The sequence below is a fragment of the Gracilinanus agilis genome, chromosome 3 (assembly GCF_016433145.1).
Source record: "Gracilinanus agilis isolate LMUSP501 chromosome 3, AgileGrace, whole genome shotgun sequence".
NCBI classification, from domain to species: domain Eukaryota; kingdom Metazoa; phylum Chordata; class Mammalia; order Didelphimorphia; family Didelphidae; genus Gracilinanus; species Gracilinanus agilis.
In genome coordinates this window covers 17897830-17920496 of record NC_058132.1, presented here as the reverse complement: position 1 = coordinate 17920496, position 22667 = coordinate 17897830, and the positions used below count along the sequence as shown (strand labels likewise).

General features: G+C 46.2%; 1 protein-coding gene across 1 annotated transcript; it reads right to left on the bottom strand.

Moving 5' to 3' along the window:
• Positions 1 to 9525: 9525 nt before the first annotated feature.
• On the bottom strand, positions 9526 to 16001 carry LOC123240809 (inactive protein tyrosine kinase pTKL-like). The gene is given in 4 exon segments (XM_044668524.1): positions 9526 to 9681; positions 9683 to 9747; positions 10814 to 11107; positions 15617 to 16001. Coding segments are annotated over 4 exon segments (900 nt in total).
• Positions 16002 to 22667: the final 6666 nt, after the last annotated feature.

Below are 22667 nucleotides of genomic sequence, written 5' to 3'. Positions count from 1 at the left end.
TTCTGCACCTTGAGGACTGACACTGTGTGGAAGAGCTGCATATCACAGTGTTTTGTCTTGGGTCACTACTGCAGTTCCCATTTACCTTTTCCCATCTACCATGTAGGAAGATCCATCTGTGAATAATATCATATCAGCATTGACTAGAGGAATGACAGTCAAATCCTCTCTGGTCTTCTGCATTATATGCAAGATGTCATTGCAGTCATGTATACTTTCACCTTCCAGTGGTAGATCAGGCATTAAGGTAGCTGGGTTAATGTTCTTGCAATGATGGAATGGTAAGTTCTCATTACCCAGTACCATGGCTTCTTATTTGGATAAGCATTGAGATGTAAAAGCTTGCATGGTATTATTCCTAAGAGCAGTCTCAATCTGGTGTGGGGAATATACCATAAGCCTGCATCTCAATACTAGATTTGATGATTTTCTCACCATCGGAGTTGTGGCTGCAATTGCCTTGAGACAAACTGGCATTCCTCTCACCACAGGATCCATGAGTGAGCAATAATAAGCAGTTGGTCTTAGTTTATCCCCCAGAGTCTGCATCAACTACATAACTATATAACATCAACTGCATCAACTATATAACTATATAACCATCAACTGCATCAACACTATAAGCTATTCCCTTATCTTCATGTACAAACAGATGGAATAGTTTGTCATGGTTGTGAATCCCTAAAGCTGAAGGAGATAAAATAGCAGCCTTGAGCTTTTCAATGGCATGCTTATGCTCCCTTGTCAGCTTCAGAGGTTCTGAGACAATATTCCTAGTCATTTCAGTCAAAGGCTTAGAAATTAGACTGAAACTTGGGATCCATTGTCTGCAGTAACTCGTTATTCCTAGCACTGCATGCAGTTGTTTTTTGGTCTTAGGCATGCTTAGCTTCTGAATGTCTGCAACTCTCTTCTGGGAGATCCTTCTTGTGCCCTTCTCTAGGATGAAACCAAGATACTCTACTCTAGGCATGACCCATTGTAGCTTAGCTCTGTAAACTTTGTGACCCCTCTTGCATAGTTCTTTTAGCAAGTGGGCACTATCCCTCTGACAGATCTTAGAGGTTGGTGACATAAGAAGATGATCACATAGTGTATCAACTTGCTGTCAGTGAAGGTGATTGATTCAAGGTCTCTCTCTTCAGGATCTGGCAGAAGATATGTGTGCTCTCTGAGAATCCTTGTGGAATTTGCGTCCAGAAGATCTATTTTCCTTCCCAGGAGAAAGCAAAAATCTTCTGTCTCTGTGCAAGGATATGGTGAAGTAAGCTGAACACAGATCAATCATGGTGAACCATTTGGCTATACTTGGTATCTCAGCAATGATGTTGGCTAGACTGGGTACCACTGCATGACCCTTCTTCACAAAATTGTTGACAGCCCTCAAATACTGCACTAGTCTTCATTGTGTTCTTCCATGTGTATCAGGTTTGGGTTTCTTTATTGGTATAATAGGTGGATTATATTCTGACATGCCATGGACTAGTATACCTTGCTGTAAGAGACTCTGAATAATTGGCCTGACCCCTTCTGTTGCCTCTTTGCTCAATCTAAATTGAGGAGTTTTAGGTGGAATACCCTCCTTGACTTCTATTCTGACAGGCACAGCTGATCTCAAAATTCCCACATCGGTAGAATTTTGGGCCCAAACAGTACCTGGGATGTTATCAGGAATCTCATAGATGCAACTCTTACAATGTTCTTCCTCTCCCTCTTATTCTTGATTTAAAAACAGTATTGGGGATCTCTTGGACAGATATAGGAATAATTGACCACTGGGATCACACTGTATAGTAGCTCCAAGTTTACATAAAATGCCTTGTCTGATCAGGATGGAGGGACATCCAATATTAGCAGAAATGTATGTTCTAGAGTTAAAGGTCCAATCTTCACCATTTTGGATCTCAACTTATTGGTACAAACCTTAGGGTTTGTAAGGAATTTAGCATTTAAATTATCTGTGTGTTACTGTATTTTCCTTTGTTAACTCTTCCCCAATTACCTTTTCACCTGGTTCAAACTGCAGCAAGAGTGTTGCAGGTTATGTATTTGACATATGTGGCCTAAATGATCTTTTTCTTAATTTAAATTTAAATGCTAAATTAAAATGTTGGCTTTAGGGATCCTTAAGTACAAATTTAGGGCAACAAAAAGTCATCCCTCCTCTAAGGTATATACTGTGGGAGTCTGACTTTCCCAAGGTCACATCCCCATTTCACGATTCTATCTCTTCCCCCTGCTCTCCATTCAGAAAGTCCCCAGAGTCAGGGACAGGAAGTTGGGATACCCCAAAGGTTTGTGAAAATAAAGTTCCATGAAATGAAAGGAAACTAAGGCCAGAGATGATCTCTCTGTAGTCCTGCTGCACACTAGTGTGATTAGGGCTGTGGAGGGTCTGTCATCTGTACATAGAAGAGCCAGACAAGTGAATTAATTGCACAGCAGGGATTATACAGTGCACCCAGCCACTGGATGCTAAAGCCAATAATCCCTTTACATGGGTAGGAACCAGGTTTCATAGCAGTCATGCTTCCATGTGACATTTTATACCAAAAACAGGAAAAATATAGGTGCAATGGTGAATCTCTGTGTGTGAACGGAGACAAAGTTGAAATTTTCCTTTTGATCTCCAGAATTTCTCTGCAAAATGGGATCAGGGCCAGCCCCATTGCATGGCCATAGCTTATCCTCCAACCAAGACTAGAATCACCCTGTGGGGCGATGGCACCAAGTGAAATGGACTGAAGGAAAGACCAAGGGAAAGAGTACTAGGCAGTCACTGAAGCTACAGTACTAAAGTTGGAAGACCAAAAAGGTTGTATGTCACTGGGACAGAAGAGAACAATCCAAACAATCCAATATCAATAACAATGATAACAATGACAACTCAAAAGCTTTTTGTACCTACCATTTAAAAAAGACTTTCTCCACATAGAATCCTATTATATACAGAGCAAAAGATTATCCATTTTACCAGATGAGGAAACTGAGGCTGGGAAAGGAGGAGACACACTTAGTACACAGATAGCAGACAGGAAAGGAAGGATTCCACCCAAGAGTCATAATTCTGAGCTCAGGGCTACTTCTACCACAACACATCTATCTGTAAGGTAGAATTTTAATGGGGTGCACCGGAACCCCAGAGAGGCAGGGTTAGTTGAAGATAGTTGGAGCCAAGGCTATAAAAGGTGGAAAACCCTAAGCAGACGTTGTTGATTTGGGGGAGCTAGAAGAAGAGGGAGGTACAAGCCTGCAATCTCCTGAACCAAACATACTCAAACCTTTTCTGTTCCTTGGCAACTGCTCCTGTGGCCATCTCGGAATACCTGCCAAGATTGACCTGGTCAGCAACAACTGCTGAAAGATTGTAGTGACTCATTTGAAAACCCGATTCTCTATCACAGATACCATCATCTTTCACTGTTCAATAATCCCTCTAGTGATCATTAATTTACCTTGAAATAGTTAGAAAAGATGACTTAGTGGATAAAGGGGGAAAGGAGTTCAGTTTGGGTCTTTTGCCCTGGGCTGGATCAAGAACTTCATAGACTTTAAAAGATAATTGATAGTTATCTCCTATTTCCTCTTCCCTTCATTCCTCCATCCTTTCCCTTAGATCTATACTGTTATTAAAGACATCATACCAAGTCAAATACCATTTTGGTTCAGCTAACAAATTATTCAAGGGGAAAACAACAGCTGCTACATTACCTGAGAAGTTTCCACCATCTTCAGCTGAACTTCAGTTGTAACAGGGAAGGGCTCTGGGGAAAGTTTATCTGGCTATCTCAGTCTGTGGACATCACAGACAGACAAAAGACATCTCACACATCCTTCAACTAATCCAGGGTGACAGGAGTGGATCAATCCAATCTTTATAGGGAAGCCTAATATTCCTCAAAGAAATAAGTAGACTCCAGTGCTGATCTGTGTGGGATTCCAACTGCCTCTCTCCCTCACATATCCCCCACCGAAAGAGCTTTCTTTTTACACATAGTGCCATGGTACGAGGAGAGCAGAATGTCACTTATCTTTGTTTCTCTCATGCCAGGGAAGGAGAGAGCCCAACAAAAAGTTTGGGCCTCAATCCAGCTACTCACCATAGATTATAAGATTCTTCTCTTTGGTGCGCTTCAAGCCAGTGTATGATGCATGGCAGGTATAGTTTCCAGGGTGATTCAGGGACGCAGTAGTAGACAGTGTGGTTGAGTTGCTGAACTTTTTCCATTGAGGAACCAAGTAAATTGGGCAGGTGGGTTAGATTCAGCAGAACAGATCAACTCAATATGGTCTGATATTGTTATGTTATGATCGACTGTCGGGAGAATCGTGGGGGAATCTGGGCCATCTGGAGGAAAGAGAAGAATTCCATATTGAGATTATGGCAGAAAGAAGGGGCATTTCCTATTCTGTAGCCCATCAACAGGAACCACTGTATCTCCCTGATCATCCTTTGAGCTCAGAAATTTACAGCTTTTCCTCTACTTTACAAGTTTGGATCTGAACTTGAAAGGTCTTAGAACTTTCTCCAGCTCAGCACCACGGATGGCCACTTTCCACCAGAAAGCATAGCAAGGCCAATCTGGGCTCCCTAAAGATTAAGGGGGATGGGAACATCAAAGCCTAGATCTTAAGCACTAAGAGAAGTGACTGAATTAACCTGACCTCTGGGAACATACCACCAGGTTATAATAATGCACCATATAGGAAGAACAAGTTTACTCACAGGTAACATTCACTGTTAATGGATCACTCATATAGCTATGAAATGGATTCTTGATTTTACACACATAGGCTCCTTCGTAAGCCTTTATGGCAGTGCGTATAGTGAGTGTCCTCTTATTCCAGGACAGGTGTATACTGTCTCCAGCTGGGGCCATTTGGTTTATAAACAATTGGTACATGACAAAAACACCCTCAGCCTGACATGTCCATGAGAAAGTGTCCTAGTTCTCCACTGGTGCCATGTTGGAGCTGCTGATGGTAGGTTTAGGTAGTGGCCCTGTGCAGAAAATAGAAAATAACTGTGTTGGTCCTCTTTCTTACCTTATAACCAAATAACTGGTATGGAAGTAGCCTCTCTAAGACCTTGGCAAGGCTGGAGGCCAGAGACCAAGAAGCTGTGATTTCTATGGCAAGGATACCTCTTTCTCTGGTGCAGACCACAACTTCTCTAGGCTTTAGGAAAAGTTCATCTTCAGTTCCTGTTGATGACAAAGACATTCACATGTAGCCCAAGCCCCTGGTGCTCATTCATTCTGAGCTGAGGCAAGCTGTCCCAGGGATGACAGACCCCTTCTTCAAAGCAGCACCTGTGTTTGGATTTGAGAACTTTCTAGTCTTACAAGACCACTGAGAGTTTATGTTTCCTTGGCCTGGACCTTCAAGAACCCAGGGTTACTTACCTCCATGCCTTTTTGAGGATATTGGTGGAAGCTGGAGAGGATGGATTAGGGACAGGCCACAGGGAGATGGTGCTCAGAAAGAGAAACATTACTTTAACTCAAAAGAGGAAAGAAAAGGAAAGACAGAGAGTGGGAATAGATCAGTTAGTAGCAGGGTACAAAAGGAAGAGCCTCAGACTGGGAGTCAGGAGAGACCTGGTTCAAGTCTAGAGATTTTGAACCCACAATAACATCTCTCATGCCTAGGACTGAGTTTTCCCCCCAGGAGGCAGTTCATACCCATTTACAGAAGATTCTGGAAGTCCCTGATTTGGTCTCTCCCCTTTCCATTATGAGTTTCCTACCCTACACAGTGAGAATGAGAATGTTGAAGGTGATCTTCAAGCTCAGATATGGTTTTATGCTGGGAAGCTAAGCTAATAGGGACTAATTTTCACTGAGCTTTGATGGCCCAAGGAGAGCCCTTCCCTTATTTCTAGTTGGCCAGTAGAGGCCTTGCCACTGAGAGAGGTGTTTGTCCCAGAACGATCCCTGGGGCACATCCAGTAGGCTCACCAGACTTCCTTCTTGAGTCATCCTTGGCCAGCTTTCTTAGGATTCATTTCCAAAGTGGAATGGATAAACTAGAAATAGAAAGATTTCAGATTTGTGGACCTTTCTTGTTATTTTGGTAAAGCTTGCACTGCCTCCCTGGGTCCCTGTTGGGAAGTTTAGGGTGAGGAAGAGTGAGCCTCCCCACTTGTATCCAGTAAAGCCAAGTGGGACTTGGTCAGGAAGGTGACAAATCTGAGGTCAGCTAGCCACTTTTTGAAGTTGGGAGATAATATGAAGAAACAGTGAGCATGATCCTGGGCAAGAAGGCCATGGGTAGGACTTTTTGGAAGGTGCCTTGGCAAACCCAATGGATCCAATGCCTGGACATAGTGACTAGTGTTGGACTTAGAGTGAGAAAGACTTGAGTTCAATCCTATCTCAAAATGTTACTGGCTGTGTGACATACTAGCAAGTCCCTATTTGTGTCTCAGGTTCCTCATCAGTAAAATGGGAATGATAATCTCTCCCTCATTTTGTTGGATCAAATGAGATCATCTATAAAAGCACTTCATAAAACCTCAAGTATTGTGTATGTTATGTGAGCCATTACATTTTTAGTAGAAGGTAGGTCCCCCTTAAGTGCCTTTGACTGGAGGAAGAGAGAGTGATGACAAGACCTTGAGGTAATGCTCTGATGCCTTGAGCAGGGATGAAAGGAGCTATGGAGAATGGATCAGAGAAAGTGGAGCAAGAACCATGTCACCTGTAGAGAAGACATCACCCATTACATATTCTGGGGAAAATTGGAAAGAGCCCTGGATATGGGGTCAAAAGACCCTGAGTTCAAATTCTGGCTCAGCCACTTCCTACCTATGTGACCTTGGCCAAGTCTCTTTCCTTATCTATGTCTCAATCTCCTCATCTGTAAAATGAGGGGTGTGAACTCCAAGATACCTAAGGTCCTTTTTCCAGGCTAAATCAAGATTCAATCATCATTGCATGACCAATTCCATTGTAACCCTCCAAACGTCCCCCTTCATACTCTTGTGAAAATAAAAAGATCTTAAAGGACTCACTCATATTTCCCATCTCAATCAAAGTCTGAGACTTTTAACTGATGTTCAAAATCCCCTCCACCACCTCCTTGAGCCATCCTAACCATGAAGCCTTCCTATGAGGAAGACCACTCCTTCCCACCAATGTCATAGTCTCTGACCAAAGTTTACATCCATCTGCCTCTGGGACATGGCCCTGGCCTGTCACCTCCAGGTCTTGGATCATGGCTCCTAGGATCAGAGGGTAACAGACTCAGAGCTGACATGGACCTCAGGGACTATGCTGGCTCTTCACCTTTTTGGTCTCATGGACCCCTTGGGCAGCCAGTGGCCATGGACAAAGCCTTCTCTGGGTCATTATTTTTATTCACAAAATGAAACACAAAGGATTCTAGAGGAAACAAGAAGTTGGTGGAAAGAAAGCTACGTTTCCCCATTTGCATTTCTGGATCCCCCAAATCTAAGAAGTCCTGATCTAGCCTAATGCCCTTGTCATAGGAGACAGTCAAGGCCTAGGCTTGTGACGTCTCTGTGATCACACAACAAAGCAGAGCAGGCTTTGAACTTGGGGCCCCTGACTCCAAGATGGCTCTGTCCCCTCAGAAAGTTGCTCCAAGTTCAGACCTGAAGTGACTAGCCCAATGCTACGGATCTAGTGGCAGAGACAGGACTTGATCTCCAGACTTCCTGTGCCTGAATTCCTTCGTCATTCACTCTATAACACACCTTTTAAAGCCACAATTGCATATGATCAAACCAGAGAAATATGTATTATTTAAAGGATAAATGCTAGAAAGATCAAGGCAGAAAGCACAGTCAGACCCCCTGTAACTCAGGGCTTTCCTGGAATCTCTCTGAGGCTGCTTCCCACGCTTGGTGCTTTCACTGGCCAAAATGCCAGGCAAAAGGAATCACCAAGTTGGAGAAGAGGAGGAAGAGAAGATGGCGGGAAGATTTCCCTGGGAGCTCACTCATCACAGATACTGTCCCTGAGCTCTTGACTTAGACCTGTGAATGTTCCTAGGTCCTTCCTCCCCCAATCTCCTCTGCTCAGGAGGGCAATGACAGAACGCAGCTGGGGATGAGCAGCAGGGCCCTCCCCAAACACTGGCTCCTACCACAGAAGATACCCAGGACAATTCCCATGGGCAAACCATGAAAGAAAACCCTGGATGGACCAGACAGCCGGTCACCACCCCGCTGAGCTCCCCAGACCATGCCCCCTTCAGGGCTGCAAGACTCACCCTGGGGCCTCTGGGAGTCTTTGCTTCTGGGCCTCAGAGGTTACCTTTTTCCAACCCAGAGCTGGCTAGAGATCCCCACTGGAGCATTCTGGGTCAATGGCCAGCTAGTCTCTGCTTAAAGATTCCCAGTGCTGGGGCTGTCACTATCTCCTGAGGTAATCCTCAGTGGGGGGAGGCATTTGGTGACGCCTGGGTGAAATGTTGGGACTTGGAGGTCAGGAAGGCCTGAATTTGAATTCTGCCTCAGCTCTTTCCTAGCTCTGGGCCTCTGGCCAAGTCCCCTAATCCCTTTGGGTCTCCCTTTTCCTCCATGATAAAAAATGGCACCTACAGCACAGAGTCTTTGTGAGAATCAAATGAAATCTGTTTCAGAAGGTACTTTGCCCGCCTTCAGGCACTGCAGAAATGTTAGCTAGTGTGGCCAGCTTTCTGAAGGAGAAAAGCTGCCCCTCTGGAGCCCTAACTGACCTCTTTGCTCCCCGAATTGCATGGCATTTGTCTCTTCCTCCAGCTGAGCCCTCCGTGGGAGCTGTGACCCTCTGCCCAGTCTGTCCCTTCAGAGAAGCCCGGGCCCCCTGGCTTGGCCTTTCCTCTAGAAAATGGAGGGCATACACGTGTTCTCCCTCTGGGGTCCCTCTCACAGCACTGGGAGCCTCAGGCTGGCAACTGGCCTCTAGGGGGTCCCAGGCCCCAAAGCAGCCAGTCCTCTGGCTCTTGTGGAGTAGGTGGTCTGGAGCTGCCCTCTGAGCCTGGCAGGGCAGGCCATGGGGCGTCTGGGATTGTCCCTGCCCCACCGGGCTGCCCCGGCCTCCTGGACTTTTAGAGGTCTGGGTGCAGGTGAACTTAGGGAACAGGTTGTTGGCCTCAGTCCCAAGGGGAGCCCTCGGGGCCTCACCCAAGTTTCCCAGTGTGCCCTGGGGGAGGCGGGAGGAAGAAAGCAGCTACCTCTGCAGCCAGGGCCCTCTGAGCTCTCCTGGGCTCTCTGTGGCTGCTAAGCAGTAAGCCCAGAGTTTGGGGAGTCTCAGCTCCTCAGGCTCCTTCCTGTGGGAGAGGGTCATGCTGGGGCTTCTTCCCGCTCCCTGGCTAAGGATGTGAGGAGGAACCAGACCCCAGACAGAGAGAGGCTGTTAGAGCAACTGCAGGGCCCCTGGCCAGGGCAGCACTTACCATACACAATCACTGCAGCTTCTCCTGTATGTATATTGGAAGATTTATTGATGATCACTACAAGGTAGTAATGAATGTCCTGGGGAATGAGGTGAGGGATGGCCAGGGAGCCAGTATCGTTCACCCATTTTCAAGAGCACTACTGCCAAAGTATGAGATTAAATAATTCTTGTAGCGATCCTGTGTTGATGGCTTATAGTGCCATTTATAGGATTCAACCGTCCCTGTGTACCCCTGGATAATCAGGGTGATATTGTCACCTTCTATCCCATAGGGCAGGTCTGGTACCAACAGTGAAATCATCAGCAGACGTTGGCTGGATCCAGCAGCTGAGGATGGAGGCTGAGGGGAGGAAGGAGGCAGAAGTCAGCAGCATCTGCCGGCCCTCCTGGGAGACCCGGATCACACAGCTGTCCCCAGGCTAAGGGTGGGGCTGCCAAGCCTGCCCCAGAGTCTGTCTGGGAATTTCTATGACCACACATCCATCTGTCTGGCCCAGCCTCTGCAGAGGATCTCCGATGGTGGCCTGGGAACCTTTTTAGGCTCCCTCCAAGGGACCTGATTCAGAAAGGCCCTGCCAGGCTGACATGACTGAGGATGTAGAATTGAAACGACCACACCAATGCAACTATCAACAATTTAGAAATAGGTCTTGACGGATGACACATGTTAAAACCAGTAGAAATGCACATCGGCTATTGGGGGGGGGGGGAGGTGGAGAGGGTGAAGGGGAAAGTAAGAGCATGAATCATGTAATCATGTTAACTTTTCTAAAAAATAAAAATTATTTTAAAAAAGAAAAGAAAAAAGAAAAGCCCTGCCAGGGGGTGGCTGACACCAAAGGCAGAAACGAATCCCTAAACTGGTGCGTCCAAAGAGGGGAATCAGGACTCAGCTGGACAGGACCTTCCAGATCCATGAATCAAATTCGACCAATTCACAGAATAAGAATTGAGGTGCAAACAAATAACAGACAGGATGGGTATTAAGCAGCAAATAGCAAAGGTAGCCTTGGACCCGGGATCTTCTGGCTCCAGCCCAGGGAGGGCATTTCCAACTAAGCTCTGGGGGCATTTGAAGGCCCAAAGTTTTGATCCCCAGCCTGGCTAAGAGGAAGGTGATGCTCTAGGCAAACATTAGCTAAGAGAGGAAAGTGACTATCCAGGGTCACACAGCAAGGAAACAGAACTGCCTTCTCTAGCTGCAAACAGCCTTGGCCTCTTCAGAGTTTACCAGGTTCTGGGGGGCTTCTTACTTTCTGCTATACCTCCCTGGCCACATCTGCAGAAAGCATGTTCTCAGAATGGCCTCCCTGCTGGTCCTTGTGTGGCTCCCCTTGTCTCTAGGTGGCCCAGAAGCTCCCAGGCTCCCCCTCCTCCTCTGGGCCCCAGCACAGCAGGTGCCTCACCTGTGATGATCAGGAGCCCCTTCCAGGTGCTGCCCCGACTCTGGGAGGCTTCTGAGGGCCTCTCCATTGGTCTGTGCTGCCCACCGAGTGTCACCACCTCTCTCCTTCCCGGGAATCTCTGCTCTCCGCCACAGAAAGGCGTCTCCTCTGAGGGGCTCTCCCTGGAGCTGTCCCTGCTGGTCTTCAGGCTGCAGGCTGTGTGGCTGTCCCAGAGCCTGGCTCTGTCTCTGTGGCAGCTGCTTGCTCTGCTCCACAGAACTGGGATCTTTCTCTTCGGGGCTGGAGCTCTTCTCTCTGCCAGGATCACAGGGGCCCCGCAGGGCAGGGACTTGGCCTCTGACTTTGTCCCCCCCTCCCCTCTCCTCCTCCTTCTGCCTCTCCCAGCATCTCTGACTTCCTGCCTCTCCCAGGCAGGCCCAGCCCTCCCTCTGTCCATGGAGTGCTTTTGTGCCCAGGGGAAGGCTGGTCACTCAGGATTACCCACAGTCCCCTTAGGCTGCCCCCCTCCCCTCTTTCCCTCCCAGAGGACTGTTTGCACCCCAGAAAGAGCAGGGGCAAAGGCCATGTGCTTGCACCCTGTGTGGGGCTTCTAGGACCCTCACTGCTGAGCCTCCCTGCCCTCCCCTCTCAAGCCAGGCCACAGTGCCCTGACCTTAAACTCTCTCTGCCTCAGTTTCTTCCACTGTAAGACGGGAATGATAACAGGATCTGCCTCCCAAGTGGTTGTGAGAAGCAAAGGGGACAATCCTTGTCACGCGTTTAGCACAGTAAAGCAGGGTAAGCAGTCTGTCCCCTTGGGGAGGAAGGAGGCCTCAGGGCCAGGCTTTAGGGCCACCTGAGAGAGCCAGGAATGGGACTTGGCCTGAAATTGGGAGAGTCAGGAAGGTCTCTGAACTCTGGAGCCTTTGATTCACTTAGTCAGCCATCAAGCCCCCTTGTAAGGGCCCACTAAGGGCGAGGCCACAAGGAGAGGGAGCTTCCCTGCTCTCCAGGAGCTCCCCATCTAAGGAAGGAGCCCGCAGGGAGCCTGCTCTGTACAAGGAGCTCAGGGGAGGATAACCTGGAGACAATGGCAGAGGGAAGGCAGCAGCCTTGAGGGAGAGAAGGAAAGGCTTAGGCTGAAGGTGGGAGCTTAACTGGGCCTCCAAGGAAGGCGGGAGGCAAAGAAGAAGAGGGAGGCACCAGCTCAATGGATTCCACAGGCATTAAGGCAGACCCTGAACAGAGGACCAAAAGAGGAAAAATCTATTAAGAAATGAAAAGCTTCTGCCTCCAGCCAGCCCTGAGTCTGCCAGGCCAGCCAGCATCTTCCAGGAAAAGGAGGAACCCGACACTCAGAGTGGTCAAGTGACCATTGGCTGCCCACCCAGAGAGGAAGTGTGAATGAAGCAGCCAAGGAGCAGGGCACAGAGGCAAGGCTGGAGATCAGTGAGGTGTAGATGGCAGGATGAGGAATTCTGGGTCGGGTGCAGATAGAGGGACATCTCTGCCCCACGAAGGGAAGATGAAATCCTGAGATCCCTGGATTTGGCGACCTTAGACGTGATCTGGTACAACCATCTAGTTTGGCAAAGGAAGAAAGAGCCTCAAAGAGAGAGGGGACCCGGCCAGGGTCACACAGGGGGGACACAAAGTGAGGGATTCCAAGGCAGATCTTCTGACCCCAAAATCAGCTCTCTGCCCTCCTCTGCCTCAGGCTCTGCCCAGGCTCAGCTATGGGACTTTTGAAGTGTTTAATCAAGGGGAGGGGCACAGCTCCCTGCTCTATCTATAGAAAAGGCTTCTACGGGGATTCCAGGTTGGCAGGAACTTTGGGTCTGGGGCCTTTGGGGCCATGTGTTGCAGCACCATTGAGGGTAACTTTGTGGTGAGCCCCCTCTTTTCTCTCCCCTCTGATCTGTGAAGCTTAGGCTGGCTCCTTGTGTATTTCCTGATCTCTCCAGAGAGGTGTGGTGTGGGTGCATCTTCCCAAGGAGCATCTTCTTCCCTCTGGCTAGGAGGCAGCAGGTTGATGGGATCCAAGTAGAGCCATTTGTGTCCTGCTGGTGCTACCTGGAGGACACAGGGAGAGACCCCCCATCCAGTTCAGACCATCAGGCTATCCTAGAGCAGAACTGAAGCCCAGGGACATCTATCCCAACCAGCATGGGTCATTGCCCCTTGGGAACCAACAGCCACCATGGGGGCCAAGTCTTCACCCACCCAGGTAGGGATTTGCTCCGGACCCTTAGATGAGACTCTGCCCTTTCCTGGTCTTGGCTGTCCTTGCTGATAGACGTCCTGGGAGAGACTCTGAGAACCCACCTTCCCCAAGGGAGACCTTGGACCCAAAACAGGACCAATCTCAAAGACTGGAAAGAGAGGCCATTGGACTCATTCCAATTTCAGATTTATTTATTGCTGGTTAATCAGGCTGGCATGAGCTGCCTTGGGAGGGAGTCCTGTGAGTCTGCAGGCAGGAAGGAGCCCACTAGATGACTCTTGCTTGAGGTCTCCTGACTGAGTCTCTGGATTCTGTGCAGCTGAGCCCTGGGTTCTTCCTTGCCTGAAGGACGTGAGACCCATCCTCACAAATGACCCTTCTCAGCCCCCTGTGCCAGCTAACAGCCAAACTCTCCTGCTGGAGGAGAGTGAAAGGGCTGGAAGCAAAGCTGCCTTTGGGGAGTATCTGCCCATAGAACGAGAGAACCTCATTTCTGGAGGAGCTGCTCTCCTGGGAAAGGGTTCCCAACCCTTCTCCAGGCAAGAGGGAAGAAGGGCCAATAGGCAACAATTAATATGTAACCTGGGTACTGAGGACAGTCCAGTGCAGGGGTTGGCAACCTTTTTGGCCGTGACAGCCATAAATGCCACATTTTTTAAAATGTAATTCATGACAGCCGTACAGTGCTCACAGTGCACGCTCCTGTAACAGTGCGCACTTCTGTAATAGCACCTAAAAAAAATTGACTTTATGGCTCCTGCAGAAAGAGCCATATCTGGCCCTCAAAAGAGCCAGATATGGCTCGAGAGCCATAGGTTGCCGACCCCTAGTCCAGTGGCTACTTTCTACAGAGCTCTGTTCTTCAGACCGAAGCTTTGTACAGAGAAAGCTCAGCTCTGGCCAGACTCAGGGAATGAGGGAGCCCAATCCACCCACTCTGGCCCCCACCTCCATCTTGCTCCATTCATTTATAGATTCATAACTTCCTTAACAGGGAAATATTTCCCACTTCTCTCCATACCTTGTCAGGCTGTCTTTGAGCATTGCTGGGCCAGAATATGATGCCAGCTGTCTTTGGTGTAGCAGAGCTGGTTCTCAGACAAGCCCTGGGAGTCTGTCCCTGGGCTCCTCATCTAAGCCCTTCTGCTCTGTTACAATGATCTTGGGCTCCGCTTTGCAGGCATATCTTCAGAGGGGAACTCAGGCTGCTGCTGGGGGTGCCCACAGTCCCCAGGATGGAAGCCACAGATTTCCTCCACTCTGTTCCTTCTCCAAGGGAATCCTGTGCCCAGCCCTAGGCTTCACATCTTGAGGAGAGGCCCAGAATGGGAGGGGGCATGAAATCATCAGGCTTTATGAAATGAAGCCTTGAAATGACAAAGGAGTGGGGGAACTATCCAGGGGAAGAGGCCATCAGACTAGCTCTTTTTGGCCCCAGAAGGGAAAACAAGAGGCAAAGGTTAGAGAAAATCCCAATGACTCAAACTCAGAGCTCGAACTTCCTAACCATAAACTGTCCAGTTTGAGTTGTTTTATGAAGTAGAGAGTTCTCCATATTTGGAAGTATCCAAGTAGAGACTGGAGAAATATTTAAGAGGGAAGGTTCATCCATTCAGTGATTGGTTCCTTCAATACTGTAATTCTAGTTCTCTCTGGTCTGCTGTGCCTCTACATTGCCCTCAGGTGGTAGTCAGTGTACACATATGCCAGATACTGTTTGAGTTTCCTGAATATGGCTTCTTCCTGGGATATGGATATGGCATCAAGGGGCACACGGGCCTGGCTCCCTTGGCACAGTTCAGTGCTCCAAAAATCAGGTTTAGAAAAAGAATCCTCCTCCCACTGCCCCAGGAAAATTGACTACACAAAGGGCTTTTCCAAGGGAGGACAGGTGGACTTGTTCCTGGGCACAGATGTTTGACAGCAGAGGCCTGGTCTAGTGTCCTGGCTCTGGAATTTACTCCCTTTATGCCTTCAGACATGTTGTTTGATCTCTCTGAGTCTCAGTTTCCTCATCAGTAAGATCAGAGCATTGTGCTAAAATGACCTTTGAGATCATCTGCTAAAATTCACAGGGCCTTGCTATTGTCCTTGGAGTAATAACCACCAACATTTCCAGGGGTGCAAAGGTTTGCGAACAATGTAACCTCTCATTGGATCGATCCTCACAGCTATCCTGTGAAATGTGCCTTATCATTCCCATTTTACAGATGAAAAAATTGGAACCAGGAGAGGTCAACTGATTTTTCCAGAGTTACCCAGCTACTAAATGTTTTAGGACAGTTTTGAACCCAACTCTTTTGAACTTCAAGACTAGAGATTTTGCTATTGAGGGTCATGCTGTCTAATCAAAAAACTTCTACCTGTTCAAGGCGTGGGACATTCAAGGCTCCCCTGCAATCTGGCACCAGCTGATCTTTCCTGCCTCATCTTCCCCTGCTCTCCTCCAAATAGTCTAAGACCCAGTAAGATGGGTTATTTTCCATCTTCCCCCTACATCCTTTACACCCTACTGAAGAGAGTGCTGAGCCCCCTTTGGTATGGGGTGGAGGGGTGGGAGACAAAGAGGGGATATAGGGAAGGACCAGCCCCTCCAGTACCTGCTCGTTTTTTCCTTCTGTATGGTGACCCGCCTTTCTTGGCCTTTCTTTTTGCTACCCCTGTTACCTTCCTTCTTTTAGGACATCTGTTGGAGTGATGACAGTTGAAATGACGGGAATAGTGGGAGTGAGTGTGGGGTTGGGCATGGGATGAGGAGTGATGATTACGTGAGTGTGCTATCTTGTTAGGAGTCCCGGGTGGACTAAGGCTCGGACTGGCACTTGGACTGAGGCTCCAGCTTTGGCTTTGGCTTTGGGTGTGGCTGCAGCTTTGGCTCTGGCTTCGACTGCGGCTCCAGCTTTGGCTTCCACTGCAGCTTGAACTTGGACTCTGTTGTCTGTTTTTGTTTCTCTTCTGGGTCTGAGCCTCAAGGAGCCCCTGCATCTTCGGTACCCATGAACGCACGTGGAGGTCAGGGGCCACCTTCCTCCTCTCCCTGTCTAGTCTGGTCTGGCTTTTCCAGAGCAATGTCTACAGACTTTGAGTCATACAGTTAGGGGCCATTGTTAGCCAGGCAGAGGGCTGGTTTGTGATGTCAGTGGCAAAGCAGAGGTGGAGAGCAGCAGCTTCAGTGATGGCAGAGAGAGGAAAAGGGGTGCAGATGAGAAGATGGGAAATAATGGGGGGAAAAGACGCCTCTCCCAAAGGTTGTGTTTGAACAAAGTAGTAACTGAGGGACAGCATTGAAGGGGCTGCTTTTCCAGGCACTGAGAACTACCAGGCCATCTTGTTTTGCTGATGCCTCCTCAGCCTCTCCAGGTTGATGCCTCTACTTTCCAGCCCCACTGAAAATCACCTGCTTATGGACCCTATTACATACCTTGAGACCCAGCCATCCATGTTTCCACTGCACCCTTGGGGGGGGGGGGGCATTTGGGACTTTCCATTTGACCTTATAGTAGAATGTGACTCCTCTGAGTGTATGAACTTCTGCCTTCTCTGCTGTCTTTCACTTTAGCCTCTTTCTGAACCTTAGTTTCTCATATTAAATAAATCTAAAGGTTTCTTCTGACTTTTAAGCTCCATGGTGCCTAGCATCTTGTGCTTCAGTTTCTCCACCATTAAAAATAAGGAAGTTTATTCTTTCTTCCCTCCCTGGTAAAAACAATTTCAATATAGCCTTTTATTAGGCAAAAGTATGCGTAATTGTTATAATAAATTCCTGGGTTAGAATCAGGAAGACCTACATGCAAGTCTGTCGTGAAGTGGATTCTTCTCTGCTCTGCTGATTGACTAGATTAGGCAGATGGAGTATTACTGACCCTGAGGTCAGATCTTCCCCAGCTGGCAGCAGAAGCTGTGCTTCTCATGCTGTTATCAATGTACTCTGTAGTGATTGCAGCCTTCACCATGGGATGTGAGTCAGCAGGATTCTTACAATGGTACTCATTGCAGTCAGTGGGGGAAAGGTGTTGGACGTTGAGCTTCCCTGCCCTCTGAAGGCTTCTTATCTGCCTTCCTTTTTCTGTTACTCTTGTATACATCGTATCCCCTAAATCTGTTGAAATAAAAATCCTTCCTAGATGGATAGGAGATGATAACCACTTACCTAGGGAACTATCTAGGCCAGTAAAGCACAAAACCTTTGGACTACAGAAAAACAACTTTATTGGATATTTGGAGTAAGGATAACTGGAAGGCACAATCCTAACACTATTAAAAATCTAGGCTCAACCCAACTTCTAGAGTCTTAGATGACCAAAGCCTAGCTTTTACCTTAGTCAACTGGATTTCTAACAGATGGATCTCAGGCAGATGGTCTCTGTATTTCGGGGAATAGCAGTATACTCCAACACAAATACTCCAACACAGGAATTACTAACCTTTCCACAAGATTATGAGTACTAGTAAAAATGCCAGAGCAAAGATCCTTCCTCTTTCCTAGCTCAGTCAAAGACAGATCCAGAATGATAGCTAATTTCCAGTAAATACTCCCAAGATCCTTATCTCAGAATCTTTTCCTTCCCAGGGCATTTATCCAAATTCTCTTCCTTTCTTCTTAAAGCTAATCATGAAATTTGCTCTCTTACTTACCTCCTACACCGTTAAAAGCTCCTTGAGAACAGAGGCTTAAAAAAAATCTTTGCTTCTTTAGCATCTTGCTGGTGGCTTTTTGCACATGATACCTGGAGCTGGCATGTACATGAACAGGAATATTCAACTTATATAGAATACAGGTATTTATACACATTACATTGCATGTGTGTATACTTAGAAATACACTTCCTATGTGTCTAGATGTCTTCTCTTCTCCAATTAGAACATGAGCTCCTTTAATGAAGTTCTTTATTTGTCCATCCAGTGCTTAGAACAATGCTTTGCACATAGTAGGCATTTAAAATGATTCTGCATTCATTCATTTATTAAACATTTCTTTATTGACTGAGTGACTTTCTCCCTGGGACATATCTTTGTAACTCTGGAAGGACAGTTCTGAGTATTTCAGTTGTGTTGGCATGGGATTCCCTATTCAAATTTAAACTACTTGAGGACAAGAACTGAGATTTTAATCCAACCTTTGTGTCTCTTCCAGAGTCAAGCACAGCGTACACAATTATCCATTTTAGAAATGCTTGTTGTCTCATCCTTTCTACCTTTAAACTTACATTATTGTAAAGTAAAATTCTTCTACTGAAGGAAAATATTCATATTGTGCTAGAATTTTAGCCCACAGTCTTCCAGAAGCAATTTTATTTAACATAACATTTTTTAAATCAAAGTATTCCAATTGAGATAGAGGAAGAGAAAGAGAAATGTCCAAATTAGCATGGTCTCCCCAAGTCTTCATATACATATCCCTACCAAAAAATGGCTTGAGGTACTATTTATAGGAAGATTGAAAGAGATTCATCATGATATGTTCAATTATAGTTTTGAGTTCATATTCCAGAATATTTATTCCTCAATTCTTTCCTTGTTCACTCTCTTTAAGCATGTAAAAGCATCTCTTCCTTGTAGGTTCAGTTTTTGAGAGGAGCAAGGAAAAGGGACAGGAGAGCTGTGACCCAGACCCCTCCAACCTTGAAGAGGTAAGAACCTGGTCAGGGAAATGGAAGAGGTATGTTCCCCTTTTCCTTCTTTTCCTCTAGCACTGAGCTGGCTGGCTGAGCTAACTTTTTAACAGAGGATTTTTGAAGGGGTAGTGGAGAGAGAAATAATAGGCTCCCTGAACTTTAGCATTCTGTAAGGGTAAAAAAGAAGTTTTATGGGTTCAATATATTGAAGATGGTCGCCAGAGGATTGAACTATTATCAATCCTCAATTAAGAGTAATCTCAAATCAAAATTGGCTTTTATGGAAATTTATTTACATGAGAAGAGAGAGAAAGGAAGCACAGAAATAAGAATCTATCCCACTGATTAGTCCAGGTAGATCTTAACCCTCAGTCAAGGGTTAAAGGGCTTGAGGCCCTGGAGGCGAATGGAGCAAACTTTATTCACAGAGTATATAAAAGGAAGTTTCTTGATAGAAGTTCAGGAAGATTCAGTCTTTAAACTCACCACATGGAACAGTCTCAGTCACGAACCAGCAAAGCTCCCTCAGGTCCCCTTCACCAAATCAGAAGACCCTTTACTCACTCAACTCCCTCTTTGTAAAGGGGTCACATATGCGTCACTTCTAGTGCCTTCCCTTAGCCTGCGTGTCCAATCACAATAGACAACTCTCATAGAAAGGGTAGGGGGCGGTCAGTTGATTCTGATTTGTTACTCACTCTAGCACACGTGGGTTAGGACCTCCCAGAATTGGAAGGTTCTCTCACCTTTGGTGATTAAATCTAAAGATGGGCAGTGTAGACTTAATCTAATTGTCACACATCTGCATTCTAATGTAATCCATCCTTTCTGCCATAGAAGACCTCTAAGGATGGGGAGCTCACTCCTTACATTTATTACAATTCCCACCCTCTCTTCCCCCAGGCTATGCCACTCTTGTGAGTACTTAGAAATAGGACCAGACCCTACCTAGGGTCCCTTCTTCCTGACCTCTTCTCTTCTCCACCAACTCTCCCCAGGAGTAATACATTGTTATCATTTTTTCTTAAAGAAACTGTCTTCATGCTACCAATATCAATAAGCCACCTTTTCTTTTTATTTAAAAAATTATTTATTCAAATAACAAGCACTTATTTGCATTCACTTGCTTCTTCTTTCTGTGTCAAAATGGAAAAAAATCCACAACCCTTTTTAACAAATACACATAGTTCTGTAAAACAAATTTCATCCCTGGCCATGTAAAACTGTGTGTTTCACTCTGTGCCTTGATTCCCTCACCTCTTATTTAGGAACAAGTACCTTTTTTATCATGAGTTATCTGGAATCTTAGGTGGACATTGCATTAATCAGGGTTCTTAAGTCTTTCAATGTTGTTCATTTTATAATATTATTGCTTCCTGTGATAATTAGATTAAATCTACCCTGCCATCTTTAGATTTAGTCACCAAAGGTGAAAACTTCTCCACCTAACTCACAAGTTGGAAGGTCTGTAACCCACATATGCTAGAGTGAGTGACAAATCAGAATTTACTGACTACCTCCTGGGAAGTCCTAAGAAAAGAATCTGTTGTGATTGGACACATAAACTAAGAGGAAGATACAGGAAGTGACGCAAAAGAGGCCTCTTTCAAAAGAGATTTGAGTGAACTCAGGGGGCTTGGGGTTCGTGACTGGGACATGGAGTACTGGACCTGGGACCCAGAGACCTTGGTGAGACTGCTCTTAATCTCGCTCTTAGAACTACACGTGGTGACTGAAGAAGGCTAATTCCTTTAACCTCCCAGGAGGTATTAGCCTCTTGGAGGCTCCCTTGATTCGGAGAAGCCCTTGTGGCTAAATCCTTTGTGGATTAACTTTTAGGCTCTCTGTCTGGGCCTCTGGAGCTCTGCCCGAGTAAAGCCCAGATTTGAATACAAATCTCTTACTCTACCTTCTTCTCGTCTCTCTACTTCCACTCTCTCCTATATTTTGTAAATTTTGTAAATAAACTTCCATAAAAGTCATTTTAACTTGAGGTTATTCTTTAATTGGGGATTGACAATTATTCAAGTGACCTTGAAAGAACAGAGACCTCTGGGAGAGGAAACCCTGACCAGGAGCTTTTAGGAGTTGGAGCCGAGGCGTGGTGAGATCTGGCTCTGAGATGCCCAGAAGTGGCCATTGGGTTTTCCCTGGTTTATGAAGGAGACCTGCACCTGTGACATCTTGTCTTCCTGGCAATTCAACAGATCAACAGAGATTTACTGGGTTTGAGGTTACTGAACTTCCTTTAGGGGAGATGTTCCCTGAAACCCACGTGCCTTGAGCTTTCCCCAGCAGTATCTCTCCTAGATTAATGGCCAATATACCTTATAGGAAAATCATTAGTGGAGTTTGGGAAGGTGAAGCTTTGGTTGGGGGATACCTTGTCTCACCTTCAGATCTGAGCCTTGGTGAGGACCCACCAGAGTGAAGGACTTTGGTTTAGGGATTACCTGGACCCCCTCCTTTCCTGCTGGTACCCTACCTTTGTCCCTATAGCCTTATTGTTTCTGATTAAATGCCCAAAACTTCAAGATCAGATCTGCATTCCTTCTGTTGCAGGGAGACTTGATTGGGAGGAAGTGCAGAGGCACATGGAGGCTGAACTCCATTTCGAGCCTGACCTCCTTCTGGGAGAAGAAGGAAGTTTTTGTGTACCCCAACTGACAGCAACATCCAATTGGGGTGTCACTCACTTCTCCTTGAGGGGTCACCATTCCTTCAACTCACTCAATACCAGCATGCCCTTCCAGGATCCCCCATTTTCCAAGGGGATACCATTTTGTCTCCCAGTAATAGGGGGTCTGTGAGGGAGGAGGGGTCATTCACACTTTACTTGCTGGTCCACAGCTACACCCCCAATCCTCCTAAACACACACCCATTTTACAAGTGGTGAGCCAAGGGTTACAGAACCTAGGGAAAACAATTTTAATAAGACAAACAAGAAAAACCTTATAGAGAAACAGAAGGCAGCCATCTTCTGTGTGGCATAGTACAGGAAGACGCAAAGGACAAACCTCCCTTGAGAAACAAGTCAAGTAGAGAGATTTAAAGAGATACCAACAAAATCTGGCATTGGAGATTGCAGCACTGTTTTTATTCTGCTTAGCTGTTCCCTGCTCCTGTACTCATTCTGGGCTATGATTTATAATCTGTGGGTACAAACAATATCCCATATTCTAAAAATAATACATATGATAGATGCATACCATGGTTGAAAATAGAAGTGGAAAACCAGTGTGCTTACTTGCCCACTGGCATGGCAGTAATTGCATCTTTCCTGCAATTCTATTAGACAGTGAAAAAAAATAGTGGGACAGATTATGCAACACAAGCCTGTAGACAAGATAACACGGATAACATTAAAAGAAAAGCTAACAAAGATGATTGAGCAGGAAATACAGAAACACCTTAATGGGGGGAAAAGGTAAGAGATAGAAGCAGTGATGCAATTAGCAGAGAAAGAGGGTTCAAGCAAGCAAGGAGTTGATAGCAATTCCACAAGCAAAGAAAATATATTAGGAGCTGAGGCAGTGACCCCAATCTTTCCCCTGTACATAAGAGCAATTCTCCAGATTTTGGAATTGTCCATATAAAAAGCCATAAACCATTTATAAGTGAAAATCTTGATAGCTTAAAACAATGAATGTCTGAGTATTATTCAAATCCCCATAAATTGGTCAAAGACTTCAAGTGTGCCCTTTACTTGTACGAGCCATCTTTTAGGGACATTGAAACTCTTCTTGCAGAGCTTTTCACACCATCCCAATTAAAACAGTTTATACAGGAGACCAGAGAAGACCCTAATTTAACCTCATGGCCCACAGAATTTGCAGATCTGGAACTTTTGAATCCAGGGTAGTATCATTCCTAAAAAGATGCAGGGAGGATTGGCAGAGGCGATGGTAATTCATGGAAAAACACCCTATTCCTGGGGAAAATTCAAAAGACTTAAGCAGGAGGCAGTGGAGCATCCCAGCACTTATCTTAATAGGCTGGTTGAAACTGGGGAGACTGCATTCAGATTTAGGGACT